The 18,345-nt window shown below is 41.4% G+C and overlaps 1 protein-coding gene and 1 long non-coding RNA gene across 3 annotated transcripts in view; one reads left to right on the top strand and one right to left on the bottom strand.

The window, feature by feature from the left end:
- The window catches only part of LOC103377811 (uncharacterized), a 44,311-nt gene that overhangs the window by 10,678 nt on the left and 15,288 nt on the right, over positions 1 to 18,345 (bottom strand). The gene's annotated exons all lie outside the window — the stretch shown is intronic.
- On the top strand, positions 33 to 18,036 carry chrd (chordin). 2 transcript variants are annotated; one of them, XM_017032030.2, is made up of 19 exons: positions 33 to 141; positions 2,341 to 2,444; positions 2,934 to 3,060; positions 4,792 to 4,944; positions 5,050 to 5,161; positions 5,771 to 5,858; positions 6,705 to 6,846; positions 7,355 to 7,492; positions 8,354 to 8,436; positions 10,679 to 10,826; positions 12,841 to 12,947; positions 13,044 to 13,323; positions 13,431 to 13,672; positions 13,760 to 13,873; positions 14,778 to 14,969; positions 15,115 to 15,208; positions 15,349 to 15,405; positions 15,520 to 15,623; positions 15,785 to 16,227. In XM_017032030.2, the coding sequence occupies exons 2-19, from the start codon at positions 2,415 to 2,417 to the stop codon at positions 16,061 to 16,063; spliced, it is 2,490 nt and encodes an 829-aa protein (XP_016887519.1). In that variant the 5' UTR covers positions 33 to 141; positions 2,341 to 2,414; the 3' UTR covers positions 16,064 to 16,227. The 2 variants fall into 2 exon arrangements, with proteins under 2 accessions (XP_016887519.1, XP_024910692.1); XM_025054924.1 differs by lacking the exons at positions 33 to 141; positions 2,341 to 2,444; positions 2,934 to 3,060 and adding exons at positions 16,302 to 16,404; positions 17,206 to 18,036 and having other exon boundaries at positions 4,228 to 4,944; positions 15,785 to 16,048.

The following is an 18,345-nucleotide window of genomic DNA, read 5'->3' on the forward strand; positions in this document are numbered from 1 at the left end:
TGCTGCTCCCCAGCGCGCTCCGCTCCTGGCTGTGCGTCCTGAGCTGCGTCTGGCTGCGCTTCGGAGAAGCCTCACGGCTCAAGTCTCCAGCTCTGCCCATCCAGTCGGAGAGAGAGCCGCTGCCCCACAAAGGCTTGTCAGGTAAGACTGAAGGAACAGCCGCAGCTGCAAAACTTTGTTCCCGTTAAAGTCTGGTACCATTTTTGGACATGCACCAGTACAGTGTGTAGAATGGTATTTGGTCCGGTATCGAACGATACCATTTAGTCTGGTCATATTTCCACAATTTCCACCTACACTGCAGTCACAACAAGGTCAGTGGTACCAATTGGAAATATATATGTATACATTTTGAGTATAATTGTTTATTTGCACAGCACAGAGTGCTGGTCAACAGCCGGGATCATAACGTAGGGCAATAGATTTTTGATTTAATTTTGATTTAAGTCTGAGCATCTGCAGGTCAAACAGTGCATGGTTAAATATCTGAGTGTTGATGCAGTAAAGGTTAAAAGTTTTCTGTAAAGAAACAATCTGTATTTCAGCCCATATTCGCATTTGTCTTTTAATTATTATTATTTTGTCTCCATTATCTCCATTAACACAGGCCCAGGTTACAGCCTCCCATTAGCTGCACACGTCTGTGAGCTGATTAACAGTTACAGCATTAGACCGTAGGCTACTACTTAAACCAGAATTTTATTTTTAGCCTTACTTTCCCTCACTTTAATAACAAACTAACTCTTGAAATTCCACGTAGTCCTCATCCTTGAAAGGTCCTGTAATTTCCAGGGTTGTTCATGTGTAAGACTAGCGGCAAACATCTGAGTCATAACCGCAATGATTTGATTCACGTGTGAAAAAAAAACCCTGCAGTTTTTATAAGGTAACAAAAGAGAATTTGCAAGTCCAGCATCTACCACCAGAGCGTGGATGTGGCTCTGAGCTGGGAAGCACAATCGGCCTACTTTTCTATTCAGAGGGCCTGCTATGGACTCATGGGTGATTTATTTGAGCAGAGGCAGAGGTGGCAGGCAAAGTGAGCGGCCTGCAGCTTGGCTCCCTTTAACCAGAGCACACTGTTTAAAGTGTGTAGTCATTTTAATGAAAGAATAATGTGAACCAGGTTGGTGGCGGTGAGCGAGGCAGGAGGTGACTAGTGTGTGAACACAGAGAAAATGTTTAGAAAAATGACGTCATCCAACGTTGTTCACATAAACATCACTTAGAATGTTTTACCACCCTCAATAATCATTCATTTTCGCGGTTGATAAATTCAATGTCCTACAAGGTCGACTTGGTCAAGCACTGCATGCCATCTAACTAATTCTTAACCTAGATTATTACTTGCATATCTGGGTTTGTGTGTATGTGTCATTGAGTCCCACCACACACTCGACCACCACCTAAATCCACTTATTCAAACCAGAAACAAAGTTATTATTTTCCTGTAATTACCCAGCATGCTGAGCAGTACAGTAATAACTACACTAAAAGTCATTTTTTATTGTCTGTAAAATGAATTTACCACTTTTTTTTTAAAGTAATGTGGCGTTTTTATAGCCAGAACACTGGATTTGAAGTGAAAGAAACAAAAGCCCCGAAACTCTTTTTATAGTCAGTGTTACTGATGTTAAACAAAGAGGAGTTGATGGGATTTGTTTGAACATGACATTTCAAAAAGAGAAGAATCCTGTTCTTTATTAACTTTAATGCGTATGTGTCATGTAGTTTTTGGTCTAAACTAAGAGTATTTTACCACAGCCTTCACTTATCTCATTAAATACCATGTTAAAATACAGCTGTGTAAATTGCGAGCTTCCATTCGTGTATTCCTAGGAACGTCTGATCATATTTGAGTGGAAAATTGGATTATTTTCTCCCTGCTCATGGATCATTTATCTGACAGGCAGGATGCGAGACCAAGTCCCAGAACCCAAGTGCCATCCAGGGAGTTTCGGTCTCCTCAGACATGCCTGGGCATCGAGTTGAGGAGGATTTATTTTGTAGAAAATACCAAAAATTGCGAAAATGATCCTGCCTGTGTAATTTGTCATCCCTCCTACACCATAACACTTAATAAAAAGCAGAGTTGTACTTATTTTTCTTTGGCTATTTCGTATAAAAGACTTTACGACCGCTGCCTTTAATGCATCCTTCTGTTCCTCTCGTAACCAGTTCAAGCTTAATTAAAAAGAACAAACCTCACGTGTGTAATCATGGGACTTTGCACAGTTTCTCATCAGGACAAAGTTTGGTTTAGAACGAGTCAGAGAACAGTGACAGAGATGTTTGAATGTGCAGCTCAGCACTGTGTTTCTCACAATGTTTGTCTTACAGGATGCTCATTTGGGGGGCGCTTCTACTCGCTGGCCGACACGTGGCACCCAGACCTGGGAGAGCCCTTCGGTGTCATGCACTGTGTCCAGTGCCACTGTGAACCAGTAAGTCTGATCTCAATCTGATCTCCAGGGGGATCCTCTGCAGAAATAAAACTATTTTTGTGATTTAATTAAAATTTTCCCAAATATCTGGGAAGTTGTATTTTCTAATCTTCAATGGAAAAAAAGGCCTTATGAGTAATAGATATTAATATTAATAATTTGTTAAATACTTCTAAGATTTGTAATATTCCCATTACAATGAAATATACCTTTTATAGGACAACTTTGTCTTCATGTCTTACATGTAGACAGTTTTTCCTTAAAAATTGAATTTTAATTTTGTAAACCTTGTTGCCATCAGTGTTTTTAACCCACTGAAACCCTGGAGACCCTTGGTAAAAAAAAATTTAAATTTTTTTTAAAAATGCAAGATGCCTCAAAATAAAAATATACATATGTTGTGTTTTAAAAGTCTGTGGTGATACACAAACTGACATTCACAGTCACCAAAGGCCTTTTTCTCATCTCATCTTATTTTTTCTTGTGTAGCAAAAGAGTCGTCGTGGGAAGGTGTTTGGGAAGGTCAACTGTAAGAACATCAAACAGGACTGTCCAGACCCTAACTGTGACGACCCGGTCCTCCTGCCAGGTCACTGCTGTAAAACCTGCCCCAAAGGTACTGCCACCATGAGCTCACACGTGAAAACTGCTACCCATGATGTAACTTCTGACTCTTTTTTAAAACAATAGAGGAACAAGTGAGCCTTGTGAAGGTCTGGATGAGAGGTCTTGTGTGGAAAATTTAGAAACAATTTTCTTCCCTCCTGCTGCAGCAGAGTTCGTCTCTTTTGTTTATTCTTTGTTTAAATCATACCTCTCTGCATTATTGCCTCTCTCTCCCTATTGTCTTTACTGTTATTTCCCTCCATTGTGTTCACTGCCTCCAGTCTCGTCCTCTGTTGTCGGGCAGACACCCTTCAAAACAGCTGCTGAATTCAATGGGTATATCCATTGATTTTCCATTCAGCCACATCAAATGGACCTTTTGCACTTAATGAACGCTCCGCCCATCTGTTTTAGCCTCATTCACACTTAGCCACTTAGCTCGTCTGTCACACTGCAGTGCACACAGATCCACCTTATTAGGCAATTACAGCTCCTGCTTTTAACCAAACACACACACACACACACACACACACAGTCTGGATGGCCCTTCGTCCTCCGTGTATTTCACCAGATTGGGTGGTTGTCTATGCCACGTGGTCTGGTAATGGAAAGTGAAGGAAAAGCACTGCAAAGACAACGCACTATGTGTGTGTGTGTGTGTTTATGTGTATATGTGTGTGTGCCCAGAATTGAACTGGCCCATAATTATGTGGTAAAGTTTTAGGGAAAAGGTTGAGTGTGTTTGTCTTACCTCTGGCACCGGAGCAGCTGCTGCTGCGTTGGTGTAAGTCTTGGTGTGTGTGTGTGTGTGTGAATGGTTCGGCCCTAGTGTTTGTGTGTTTATGAATTTGTGAGTGTGAATGTAATGAGTGGTGCACCTGAGGATACAGTGCTGCTAAGTGGGGCGAAGTGAGAATGACACTGGCCAGAAGCCTTCAGGGCTCCCAGTGGAGCAGGGCAAATGAGAAGACAGAAGATGGGATATGAAGGGTGAGAGTGTGTGTGTGTGTGTGTGTGTGCGTGCGTGTGTTTGTGTATGAATCATGAAAAAACTAGAAGAAAAGCAGACAGTGCAGCCGAGCTCCCCAGAACTCTGGGTGGCTACATTTGTGTGGCAGTGACTGTGAGGTTTTCTTGTAGTATTTTGTAACCATGTCTTTTTTTGGCTTGAGTGTGTGTGTGTGTGTGTTCAAAGCAGTGAGGTCCACACATTACATCAGGATGCACTGTGGTGTGTGTGGAACAGCAGGTCATTGTCGGGAGTGCACGCCAGTGTCACTCCCAATTAAGCTCTTCAGCTGCGAAAGAAAAACCCCAGCTTTACTGCTGCTAGGACTTGACAAATTCATGACATCTTGTTCATCCATATCTTCCATAAAGACTTTCATCAAGTCTTCATCAAACTCAGAGCTAAGACAGGGTAAATCTGTGCAGCACTGCCTGGGGAATAACATGACAGCAGCACAAAAACCTCTCCAACATTTGTGCTGACTACTTGCCAGATGCTGACGACTCCTCTAAATACCTTTAATGGACGTTCAGGGTCGTTCTTTTTCCAGCATAAAATAAATAAAGTCAATATATGTATAAAATCCGTTTAAATTAGAACTAATTTCCTTGAGTTTCCACAGACCCACAGCAGCTGCACACTTCACATATGAGCACAAATCTATCCATATGCAACTTCTTACAACTCCATCAGAGCCGGCTTATGTAACAGTCATTTCTCCTCCCTGTGCAGGTGGTGATGACACAAAGCAGACAGACACAGGTTTGGAGAGCTTTGACTTTTTCCACGACAAGGAGAAAGAGAAGGAGGACGACCTCCACAAATCCTACAATGACAGATCGTACCTGAGCTCCGAGGACATGGGGCCGGGGGAGAGTCGCTCCGGTGAGCAGCACAGACGGACCAAGTTTATGGCTTTAAAAATGTACCATTAAAACAGATGTAAAAATGACCCTGATCTCCTATTCTGCCCCCCCGCCTTCCCTGCAGATTTTGTGTCACTCTTGACAGGCAGCACGGGCCTGTGGAGCTCCAATGGCGTAGCCAGAGCTCGCTTCTCCCTGACCAGAACTAGCCTGGCCTTCTCCATCACATACCAGAGGTACTAGAAACGTCTTTGTGTCAGAAGTCACGTAATTTGTTGTGCTGTGGGGTTCAGCTGTTTCTCTTTTTCCAAAGCTAAGTATGAGATTCTGACACATCATCAGCGCTGACATTTGCGAGTGTTGCGAATGCCTGAAAAGAGTCCGTCTGCAATTTTTTAGTTGTGAAAGACCATTGTTTTATATTTCTTGGATTTTATTCCCCTCTTTCTAAGCAGAAACTGAGTTTTGTGTCACTCCGTAAATCCCTCAACACTTTTTACATCCACTCACGCAGAAGTTATTGTTCCTCTGCTGCCTCCATCGCTGAAATATAATACATTTTTCATGACATAAACAAGAAAACAGAAGATGTTAATTTGTCACTTACACTAAAACTACGATTTTCTCCCTAAATCCTCATAATGTACTTGCCATGATTGACTGTGCATTTTGTAAGGAGAGTCTCACTGTGGCATTTTATCATACAACCACATTAAAGTAACCTGAATTATGCCTTCGAGGTCTAGAGATTTGCCACAGTAATAGACCTGGCTATAGAAATCCAGCTGAAGAGAAATGTACCTGACAATAAATACCACTCATTGTTGTCTGCTCCTGCTTTGCAGAATGGATCGTCCCAGTAAAATAGCGTTCCTGGACTCAGATGGGAATTCTGCTTTTGAATATAGGGTCCCAAAGGGACAATCAGAAATGGTAAGACAACACGCAGAATAAAGAATTAAGGTGTAATCTTTCCTACCAACGTGTGGTAGGTGTAGGGTGACACATCCTACACCTGAATATTACACATATATGTCATATATGTCATATGACTCTTAACCCTAACTCTGATCCAATCATAACTCAAAACTAATCCTTAAACCTTAAAATATCTACTTACTCAGGGTGGACCTTCAAAATGCCAGAAAGACGTCAAAAGTCTCCGCACCGGGAGTAGTTTTAAAAAGAATTGTCCCCACACGTATAGCTATATCAGAAACAAACACACACTGACACACATGTCGAACGCCAAGTTTATTGATAGACCCCTACGATTGTAATGAATCAGTAATTCAGTCTGTAGGTGTGACAGCAGTACCAAAGTGTCCAGAATACCCAGAGTGCACCGCGACACACCATTTCCTGTACTTGTCTTTTCACTCCTCTGTTTAGCTGAGCAGGCCTTTACACACAGGGCCCAGCCAGGGCCGTGTTGTTATTATTATTACAACTTTCAGATAAATGTCAGTGTCAAGTACCGGAGGACCTTAGAGAGAAACCCTCCAACGAAATGGGAGACTGTTTTGGTGGAGAATATTTCATATGTGACATCACCACTCAGCAGAGAAATGCTCATATTAAATGAAGCGCCACATTTCTCCCACATGTTTGTGAAAAAGCATTAGTTTGACACTGAAGGTTTGATTCTTTGGAAAATAAATCAACAATTTTATTGTTGAAATCTTAAACAGAGTTTGAGTTTATGTTCCCATAAGAAAGAATGCAATATCCGTTCAGAATACTGCAGCTCTATATTCCTCTGTGTGTATGTGTGTGTAGATTTGTGGAGTGTGGAAGAACCTGGCCAAGCCTCTAATGCGACAGCTGCAGTCCGAACAGATGCGCGTCCGCATGACCACATCAGCCGGCCGACGAGAAGACGTGGAGGGAAAGATCATTAAACACAGAGCTCTGTTTGCTGGTGTGTGTGCATCATCATCATTATTTTTATTATTAATGTTATTATTATTTTTATTATCATGTAAGTCAGCTGAACTGCCATCGACCTGTAATTTACAACAAGGGTCCCTAACCCCAGGTCCTTAGGTCATTTGGTACAAGGCCGCAGTGGAGTACAGTAAAAAAATGTACTTCAATTTTACTAATTCATCCAAATATAATCCAGTCCTACCTCTTTACTTGTTTCATTAAAAGATACTCTGGCACACAGTAGGTCATTCAGAGTTTGACTTCTGATGCTAAAAGAATAAAGTCTCAAAGATGTTTTATTTTGAAAATTTAAAAATCCTTCAAGGATGGCGCAGTATTACCGATTCACAGTAACAGCTGATACCGGCCGACTGGTCCTTGGTACAGAAAAGGGGCAGCTGATTTTCAACACTCCTGATTAACAGACATGGTGTAAAAAATTGTCTCCCATAGCTCAGTATTGTTAACTCCTGCTTGTGTCTCACTGCGTTACTGAACAGAGACTTTCAGTTCAACATTGACATCCGAGGAGGAGAACTCAGGCATGGGAGGCATCGCCATGTTGACGTTGAGCGACACAGAAAACAACCTGCACTTCATCCTCATTATGCAGGGACTGATCGAGCACAAAGACAAAGGTGAGTGAGATGGAAGAGCTGGGGGAGAGAAGGGGGAGAGGAGGGGAGACCAGAGGAACAGCGTTAGAGAGATACTCCAGACACAATGGGAGTTCATGGGGTTAAAGTTAAATTAGAGAGTATTGGGATCAGCAGGGGGCTAAGGTTCAAATATGAAGTTATTTGTAATCCCAGTTAGTACATATTTTATAGATTTTTTTGCTTGGGTGTTAGTTAAACACAGTATTTTATTTATGCTGGGATTTACAGATTCTACTAGATTAAATACACTCAGCTGTAATTATAAACCTACAGTATGTTACTTTGATACTTGTTTTAATCACTTGGAAAAACACAACAGAGCAGTAAATACAGTATTGCAAATACATTTAAGAGTCAGACTGTAAATGTATAACAGTGTAATAATAATATATGACTAATATTAAAAATATAGTCAATAATCACAGTGCGTTTCAGACAGGAGGCGCTATCCTGACATGTGCAGCACTAACCCATGTTGATGTAATGTGACCATTGTCTTTTATGTGTCTTTCAACAGCACTGTTAACTGTCTTTTGTGAAGTGATATAAGTTCCCTAGAACTTTTGTCATAAATATTATCAAGCAATTCAACAAATTACAGCCTGGTACCAAAAGTAAACACTAGACCATATTATATTAACTTGAAGACGGATGAGTCATGATGTGTCACCAAATTTTAATAACCCGTCTGGGAAAAAGCCACAACGACCAGAAACATTTAATTAGCCTTTAATTAATTTTGTTGCAGAGTGAGATTTATGAACTTTTCCAATTGTGGGGGAATTTTTTTGAATTTTTTGAGTGTCAACACTGGGTAAACACATCTTTCTGCTTCCTTAGAGCTCCTTGTAGTACCCATCAGTGTCCAGCTCGTATACCGCCAACACATCCTGAGAGAGGTCCGAGCCAACGTCTCCACTCATGTGAGTAATAACCTTCACATTTTCCCAACACAAAGCTCCAGGGACCAGTGTCTGCAGCAAACCTAGTGATCTGTACAATTAGGCTTCAAACCTAAAGTGACCTTAAAAACTATCATTTCTCCTGAATCACATGGGAAAAGTGTTATCTGAAGGGGGAAGAGGAGGAGGAGGAGGAGGAGCAGTGTTGTTGTTGCTGGTTAGGAACATATGACACAACAACGCCCCCCTCAGTCACCCGCCCCACCTTCCCTCTCTAAGACGGATGTGTTTTGGTCACCACATCCTCACCGCTCTTGTCGCCACCGATGCTCTGATCATAGTTAATGACTCCGAGACATGATAAGGACGATGGACGGAGACGACGGGAAGAGAAGATGATGAGAAAAAGGGAGACAGGGGGCGAAATAGAGAGAGAAAGTGTGTGATAGGAGCGTTCGCAGGACAGCAATGTGAGCAAAGGATGAGCGATACAGGAAAAAGGAGGGAGGAAGGGAGGTAGAAAGGATGGACTACGTACACACTCCACACACATGTCAGTGGTTAGTGGTCTGTGGGCTGAGATGGATGGAGGGAGGAAGGAGGGGAGGGAGTGATGAAAGGCGGGCCTGTTTTTAATTCTGCCAGGAATTGCATGAAGAGCCGAAGCAACCCTTTCAAAACCCAGCGGAGAGAAAGAAAGGGTGAGAGAGAGAGAGAGAGAGAGAGAGAGAGAGAGAAAGACTGTCCACAGAAAAAGTGGAAAAGTAAAATAGTCTGTGCATGAAAAGTTTGGAGCTCGCCTCCAAACTGCTGAGTCACTTCAACGGACGCTGAGTCACACATACGTGTACAAACAGAGTGCACAGATATTTTTTTCAAAACTTAAAACTTGGAGCTTAATGGAAAAAAGTCACAAATTCAACCTGAATGTGTGAAGCTGTTTCACAGGACACGTAATCCTGACAATTACTGCTCCTCCTGATTTATACAAGACCTGAATATATCCTTCCTCACCTCACTTCTCCCTCATTACCCTGTCCGTTCATTTCCTCAAATATAAGTCACCCTCCTCGCTCTCTCTCCCTCTGCCTCCCTCTCTCGCTCTGTCTTGGCTTCTCACTGTGTGGATTTATGGTACATGTATATTTATATTGAACCCAGGCCCTGAGGTCATAAAAGTAACATTTCTTCAACACGCTCGTACATCTGTCCTATTAATCCAACTTTTCTGAGTCCTGAGTCCCACAGTGCAGCCTGCCTGTGTGAAACATGTTATGGCAGTTTGAAGACTGGGGTATAAGAGTGCACTTTGTGATTTAAACAACGCGGTTTTATGGAACACAAGAGTTTGAGGTTGCAGTGGTTCCTGACTTTGTGATTCCTCCATGATTCATGAATTCAAGTTATCTAAAGAATTGCTGACCTGGGATCTGTCAGTTACTTTGCACTTTTAATTTTAAACTGATCTTTTTTTTCACCCGCTACAGCTGAGGTCTCTTATCTATTTCCGTAGAGAAATGTGGCCACTTTTGTTTCTAACTTATTTTTCTTGGGTGAAATGTTTTATGCAGCTAAAACCACAGGTTAAAAATGACACAAAAAACCCCAGGTCGATTGTAAATCCTACCCAATACTGTAGACACAAACGGACACACTCTAAGTTAGGTTAATGTTTTCTAACTCGATTCATAATAGCGCTTAACTAACTCTAAAAATATTTTTCATCTTTTTCAATATTTTTAATTCAGTTCTCCAAAATAAATCAATTCAAAGTCTAAAATATTTGTCCTGCCCTGTATGTCATGTATTGATCCCAGAGACAAATACATGATTAAGACAATTGCATATATATTCAGTTAAAACGCAGTCTCTCCAAATATCAAATAATAATTAATATAATTGCATATATATTCAGTTAAAAAACGCAGTCTCTCCAAATATCAAATACCCAGACAAAACTTGAGATGCAGAGACAACTTAGTGGAATTCTGGCTCTTGAATTGACAAAGTGTTGTGGGAAAATAGAAATATTCCTACATTTACTCCCCGAAATCTGAGTCTAAGAGTCCCGGTCAGTGTGCCAAACCCCTGGATTAGTCATCACTGTTAGGCTGTAAAAATATTTATCAAAACTCTAACCAGAGTAGTTGACTGAAAGCAGCTTGAATGCTGTGGTTAAAATGGGATCTTAAAGATAAGGGGTTTTATTTTTCACTAACAGCTGACCCACATTTCTTATCTCACGCCTTCACCATCTGTACAGGATCCAGACTTTGCTGAGGTGCTGACGGACCTGAACAGCCGAGAATTGTTCTGGTTATCACGTGGTCAGCTGGAGATAGCTGTGGTGACGGAGGGCCAGGATCCTCGACAAATCTCTGGCTTCATTACTGGCAGAAAAACCTGTGACAGTAAGTTCTGTAGCATAATAAACACCTTGCTGCTCCTTGTTCTTCCAGTTCCTCTCTTTTTTCCATCTAGGAACTGTTTAAGCCAGTTGTTTCTCAACACCCTGGTGCAACAAACAAAACGGCCCGCTGAGAATGTGTTTTGTGTTGTACGTGTGTGGCTGTTTTTGTCATTCCTCTCTGTAAATACTTCTGTTTTTCCACCCAAAATCCTTTTAAGTCTTATCGCTGGGGAAAAAAACGTGTTTATAGACCTCCTGTCGGACTTGGTGGCCCACCAAAGCTGTGCATGCATGTCAGCATGTGTGTGTGAGAGATGCAGAAAGAGAGAGAGAGACAGAGGTTTCAGGAATGTTGTGGACAGAACAAATGTCTCAACCATAAAAACACACATGGTCTTTTCATTGGACGCATATTTGACCGTGATCGTTTAACGCTGAAATGCAGTGCAATCAGCAAAACACTTTTAAAGGTGTTCATCCATCCATCAATCTATTTATATGTCCATCTTGCTGTCTGTCAACATCAAAAGAGACATTTTTTATCATTTTACCAAAGTTGGACAAACATTTTGACGTTTAAATGTAGTTTAAACGTCACATGGTGAATAATATAGAAACCTTGTATAGCACAGGAAAAAAACAAGGTACACATTTCTACAAAAATAGAAATTTTACATTTAATTTAAGGTAAAAGAAATAACTGTAACACTGTTTTGTTTTGTTAGCAACAACAAAAACACAAATTTAAAATGGCCTCAAACACAAATTTCTGCAAAAAGAGAAAAATCTATTCAACATTCATAGATAAGTCGGTGCCTGCAGACAATGAACGATGCAATTTATTCAGTGCCTTGGTTGAATTTGGTCTGCTCACAAAAAAATTAACCATCGTCCTACAAGAATACAAAAGAGACACATGTGGCCCAGGAGCTATGTTGTTTGGTACCATAGACTTTGGAGTTATCTCTTTTTATTCTCTCTGTATTTTCATCCTGCAGAAGACCTGACATGTTTCACTCACTTAAAAAGAGTTCCCTTCTGGCGACAATATCTGTACAGTCTGTAAAAGGCCTGGACTCTTTATGAAACATACACTCACACACCGCTGCTGCCAAGGTCACGGTCTGCTGGACCTGACTCTTTGCCGCCGCTCCAGTGCTGTGATTAACAGCTTGACGTTATGTGCGAAGAATTTCGAACCCGACTCACTTCTCACTCTCCCTCTAAGCTATTCTTTTGCTTTCTTGTCTTTCTTTCATTCTGTCTATTCCTCCATCCAGTTCCATCTCTTCTTCTAACGTCCTCTGCAGTTCATGTATCTGGAGCCAAGCTTGTCTTTCTTTGGCTTGAGGTGACAGAGAGCGTTTCTCCTCACTTTTCTCTGTTAGTCATTCCCTCCTGTCATGTCAGCTCAGTCTTTTTAATCCTGCTGCATTCAACAGGGGTTACCTCATTCGAAAGCTTAACCTTGGGTGGGTTTCTGGATGTGCATGCGTGAAAGTGTGTGTGAGTATGAATATGTGTGCGTGTGTGTGAGAGAGAGAGAGAGCGACAGAGAGAGAGAGCAGCAGTCACTGATTCAACATGTATGCATTTGGCTCAAGGTCGCGCACAATTACACGAGCAGAGACGCCTCCTGATTAGTGGTTCAATTTAGTCTGTCCGCTCAATGACTCCGTGCTGTTAGAGGAATGACATTATGGGTATGTGGCTACAGTGTGTGTGTGTGTGTGTATGTGTGTGTGTGTGTGTGTGTGGCTTAAGTAATTTAAAGGGAAACATATTGTGCTTCCCCCTCTTCTGTCATTCAACCGAGCAGTGAACCTTTACGGAACAGAAATCGTTTTCTTATTTCTCACGCTGTCAGAGTCCATTGTGGTGTGAGATAGTTCTACATTAGGGTTGTGGGGTTCTGTGTTTTTTTAAGTAATATATTTAGAAATTCTTATAGTTTTACAAATGTCCTGTAATAGAGCATTTTATATTTGAGTCTGAACCTGTTTTTGGGTCTCCAGCTCTCCAGAGTGTGATGTCCAGTGGTGATGCACTGACACCGAGCAAAACAGGGGGCGTGGGCTCTGCTATCTTTAGCCTCCATGACAACGGAACGCTGGATTATCAGGTAAGGTCACATACATTCACACACACTAAGTAATGCATCTTGATTCTAACCAATACATGGCTGATCTAAAGAAATACATTTTGGCTGTTCGTGCAGGTCCAGGTTGCCGGCGTCACCAGTGATGTGGTCGGGCTCACGATTGAACTGAAGCCAAGGCGCCGCAACAAGCGCTCGCTTCTTTATGACCTAACACCCGAGTTCAACAAGGCCACAGGTCGGGCCGTGGGCAGCTGGAGTCGCCTGGAGGCCCGGCACATCCACATGCTGCTGCAGAACGAGCTCTTCATCAACGTGGCCACAGCGCACAACCAGGATGGGGAGCTGAGGGGACAGATAAAGGCCCTGCTCTACACCGGCCTGGAGGCGCCCCGACATGGTGAGAATAGCTGTCGTCTAATAAAGGAGGTTTCACAAAAGGAAGAAGAAGAAATATGTTTGAACCCCTACTTGCACTCACACTCTCCTTATGCTGTTCTCCTACAGAACTACCCACTCTTCTCGCTGGTCAATATGTGTCTCCACCAGTACGAACCGGTGCCTCCGGCCACGCCTGGGTCTCAGTGGACAAACAGTGTCATTTGCATTACGAGATCGTTGTCACAGGCCTTAGTAAAGCTGACGACCTGACTATGAACGCCCATCTACACGGGTTGGCTGAGATTGGTGAGATGGATGACAGCAGCGCCACGCACAAGAGACTGCTGACCGGCTTCTACGGGTCACAGGTATGTTAAAGCAGAGCTGATGATGTCACAGCAGGATCTGCCTCCTTCATCATCTGCTCATCATCTACTTATATGGTTTTTTTTAAGGCCCAAGGAGTGTTGAAGGACATCAGTGTTGAATTACTGCAACACCTGGATCAGGGAACAGCCTTTATACAAGTCAGCACTAAACTCAACCCTCGAGGAGAAATACGAGGAAAGGTAATGTATACTCGATTGAATTTGTTTTTTTTAGCATAAAGAGAATTAATAAAATAGAAAAAAAAGATTTTGATATTTCATAAAGCCACACATTTTAAAGATAAAGCTTTTGACCTTCTTTTGCACCCTAAAGTATAAATCCACACATTTTTACTCATTGCAGTCAATCATCACAGCAATCTGTTTTTTACTGCAGGTCTCACCTACAGCGTATCAAACTGACCTCATATAACTGCAAAAGTAAAACACAACTGCGTTACAATAACAACAAAACATTTCACAACCTGACAATAAACAAAAACTACTGTAGTCTGTACGGAAGACGGGCGTTTTTTACCGTTGTCCTGATAGTCGTTCCAGTCATGCGTCTGAAAACTAGGAGAGTAATATGTTTCTGTTACCTAAACTAAAACAGATTATAAAATGCTTGCTTTATCCTGGACATAAAGGGGCTGATGGTTCAATGATGCTTCACTGTGTAAGTTTTGGTTATTTATAAAACATATAAAAATAGCCTGAACAAAAACCAAGCCAGATTGATAGTACTGTTTCTCTGGTACTTCACTCCCTCCATTAATTTTTTTTATTTGTCTGTGCAATTATTCTTTTCACTGGCACAAGCTGAAAAGTCTATTTTTACACACAAACTAGAAGAACAGTTGCCCATAAACCCCTGTGCAGATTTGAAGGTGTAGTGGCTGATAAGCTTGTTGTTGAACAGAACACAGCGCAGTTTAACGGCAAACAGGCCTCGCACATAAACACACCATCTGCTGCACAGTACAGGGGTGAGTGCTTCTACAAACAACTCAAAAGACAAGCTAACACCTGTCTGCAGTCAGATGTGGCTAACACACCTCCCGAAACCCTGCGCTGCTTCAACATCACCCTTTTGCCTCTGCAGGTCCACATACCAAACAACTGCGAGTTTGGAACCAGAGGAGACATGGAGGAGGCTGAATTTGATGACCTCTTTGTGAAGGACCCTGAGGAGCTGAAGAAGGATCCTCACACCTGCTTCTTCGAGAACCAATACCACGCTCACGGCTCCCGCTGGATACCAAGCTACGACAAGTGCTTCTCCTGCAGCTGCCAGGTAAAGACCAAATGAAAACCGCATCAACATGAAAAAATTTATACTAAATTTGGGATTTTTTTTTTTAATTAAATTATAGATGAACAGTTAATTAGTCCACCCTGTCTGAGAAACTAGTCTGATCTTTTACTTGTGCCCTCTGCAGAAGCGAACAGTGATCTGTGACCCAGTCATCTGTCCAGTCTTGACCTGTTCTAAAACCATCCAGCCTGAGGACAAGTGCTGTCCTGTCTGTGACGGTGAGAAACGCATCTGACAAAACCATTTTCCTCTACCTCACTCCAATTCCTGTTCCTGTTTCCACAAAACCCACAATCTAAGTTGAATTACTGAAAATAAAATATGTATATATAATATATAATTTAAAAATTCTTTGCAGAGCGGAAGGACCCCAAGGACATTAAAGCTCCAGAGAGAGTGGATGAAAATCCTGATGGTGTGTACCGTCACTATTTCTTAAAGTTTTCTCTCTAAAACCTTCATCACGTGCACATCAGTTCAGTGATCCTCACTGGTGACCTCTTCATTCTTATTTCTTTTCTTCTCTCAGGTTGTTATTTTGAAGGAGATCAGAAGATGCATGCCCCGGGGACAACATGGCATCCCTTTGTGCCTCCTTTTGGCTACATTAAATGTGCTGTCTGCACCTGCAAGGTAAACATCACATCAACCAATGTATCCAAAATAATTTATTGTTCGTTTGCTTTTTTTTTTAAGTAAAAGTAAGTGTTGTGTTGTTGTTATGTTTGGTTTTTTAGTAAAAGTAAGTGTTGTGTTGTTGTTAATCTGCTGTAAATGGTTCATTATCTTCATAGGGCTCCACAGGAGAGGTTCACTGTGAGAAGGTCACGTGTCCAGTGTTGACCTGCAGTCATCCAGTGAGACGTAACCCGTCTGACTGCTGCAAAGAGTGTCCAGAGGAGGACAGGACACCAGCTGGGCTGGAGCACAGCGACATGATGCAGGCGGACGGGCCTCGACACTGCAAGTTTGGAAAGCACTATTACCAGAACAGTGACAATTGGCACCCATGGGTGCCCCTAGTGGGGGAGATGAAGTGCATCAACTGTTGGTGTGATGTGAGTACTGATTAGTCCTGGTGCCACCCCATTGAATTAATGACTCCAGATGTGAGTCTTCCTACTATTTCTTCTTCTCCATTACTTCCTCCTTCCTCCTTTCTTCTTCTTCTTTCTTTTTTATTACTGCATGCTACTTTTTTTGGTGAAGAATGCAAAGTGTTTTGGTGTGATTTAGGGTTTTGTTTTCTTTTGTTTCTTTTGTTATTTCTTTCATATTTACTCTATTTATGTGTGTTTTCTTTTTCTTTAGCATGGAGTGACCAAGTGCCAGAGGAAGCATTGTCCTGTAGTGACATTAGCAACCTGCTCCAACATCACCCGCAAAGAGGGCTCCTGCTGTTCAGAGTGCGGTGGTGAGTATTAAATATACAACAGTCTCTTCACAAGATAGATACTACAATAAAGTAAAATTACAAAAAAGTTGGATTGTTGACATGATTTAGGATGCAGAAATAATAAATTATAAATAATAATTAAAATAAATTTTGATCCTCTACTTAATCCATCAGTCATAGAGAAATATACATTTATTGTTTATGTTTTTGAGATGCAGAAATAATTAATTTAATAATTAAAATAAATTTTGATCCACTACTTAATCCATCAGTCATAGAAAAATATACATTTATTGTTTATGTTTTTGTAAATTCTTAATAGATATACTGTAGTAATAAACACTGTCACACAGATAAGGAGACGGAAATAGTTGTTGCAAATGCTCTGTGTTTTTCCCCTGGATTTTGTTGCTGGACATTGGAGGGTGAACACATTGCCCAAATAACATTCCACTCGGACAAAGCTCAGTTTTCAGTTGGATAAAAAAAATACTGAGAGGGAGAGCAAAGAAATATTTTTAGTTGGTGCTGTCTTACAGTGGATTAGCCTTATCTTGTGCCCACTTGTGCAGCTGTTTCACGTTAGAAACTCACATAACTCTGTTTTAAAATTGTAAATAATCACTCATTCAAGTCAGTTGCAGTAATGGATTTGACAAGGTGCTGTAGCATCCACATATTTTCCACAACTCCAAAGTGAGAGACAGTCAGGGTTGGACACAAACTGAAGTTTATCTGTTACTCAATGGATTTCATCAGATGATTATACGATTCCGATTTTACGGACTAAGTCCTCACTAATTCTTTTGGTCTCGTCAGATTCCAAAGAGGAGGACCAGGACCATCCCATGATGAAAGTTCCAGACAAAAGGCGGACCTGGAGACAATGATCTTTCATCGCTTATCTAATATTCTTGGATGAACCTGAACCCAGAGCCTCTTTGGGTTTTTCCCACCTGCCCTCACTCTTCAGCTTACACCCACTCTGTCATCAGCATCAGGATTGTAACCAGACGGAGGAATGAAAAATTAAAACAAAAAAAAAGAAAGAAAAAAAAAAGAAAACAGACTCAACTGAGAAAGAGATGAAGCTCCAAACCATGGGACCAACCAGACACCTGTTGCCTTCTGCTTTTCAAGTTGCTGGGATTTTGATTCCCTTCTTCACTTTTGTTTGTCTAAGCCGCTCCACAGATCCTAAGGCGTAGAGTTTATAACAAATAAAATATGGAAAATGGGAGAATTTTTAAACAGGAAATGTTTGTAAGACTGAATATGACATTGATGGAGCTTCTTATTAAAGTGCAGCTAGAGCTAGCTAGCGCGCCCACTGGACAGAGTGTTGATTGCCTTATTGTATGTGAATGTGTGTGTGTGTGTGTGTATGTATGTGATGCCGAAATACAGAACCAGGCAAAGTACCATCAGTACAGTCAGACTACAGTCTTCACTGCTGTGGGTGGAGGAAAACCAGGCTTTTGTGCAGTTCCAGCTTCATCTTCACCTCGTTCAAGAACTCTGCTTTAACTGTTCCTAATGCTGATTTTTCAAAATAAGTAATATTTTATGAAAAATGAAGCCGATTTGTATTTTTGTATTTATTAAATGCTGTGGAGACGAAATAAAAAAAGGATGTTTGTTGGTTTTAAATAAAAATGCCTGTGGATTTATTTTGGAAGTTAGCCACAACTCTCTGAATCCTTTCATCCAGCATTTAGTTTTTAATTTTCTACTTCTTTCTCACAGCTATTCACACATGGACCGATGACAGGACACTTATACTATCACTCTGCGTTTTCCATTTTTGTCTAGTGGCCACTTCAGCATCTTATCAACCCCCTTCGTCTTCTCCTACAATTCTCTCTCATCTTCTCTGATCTCTTTACACCACATGTCCACGTCGTTTCCTTCATACCTCATCCTTCTTTTCTACTGTTTTTCTTTTACTTCTTTTGATTG

Source organism: Cynoglossus semilaevis, chromosome 4 (genome assembly GCF_000523025.1).
Source record: "Cynoglossus semilaevis isolate Cse_v1.0 chromosome 4, Cse_v1.0, whole genome shotgun sequence".
In the NCBI taxonomy this organism is placed as follows: Eukaryota; Metazoa; Chordata; class Actinopteri; order Pleuronectiformes; family Cynoglossidae; genus Cynoglossus; species Cynoglossus semilaevis.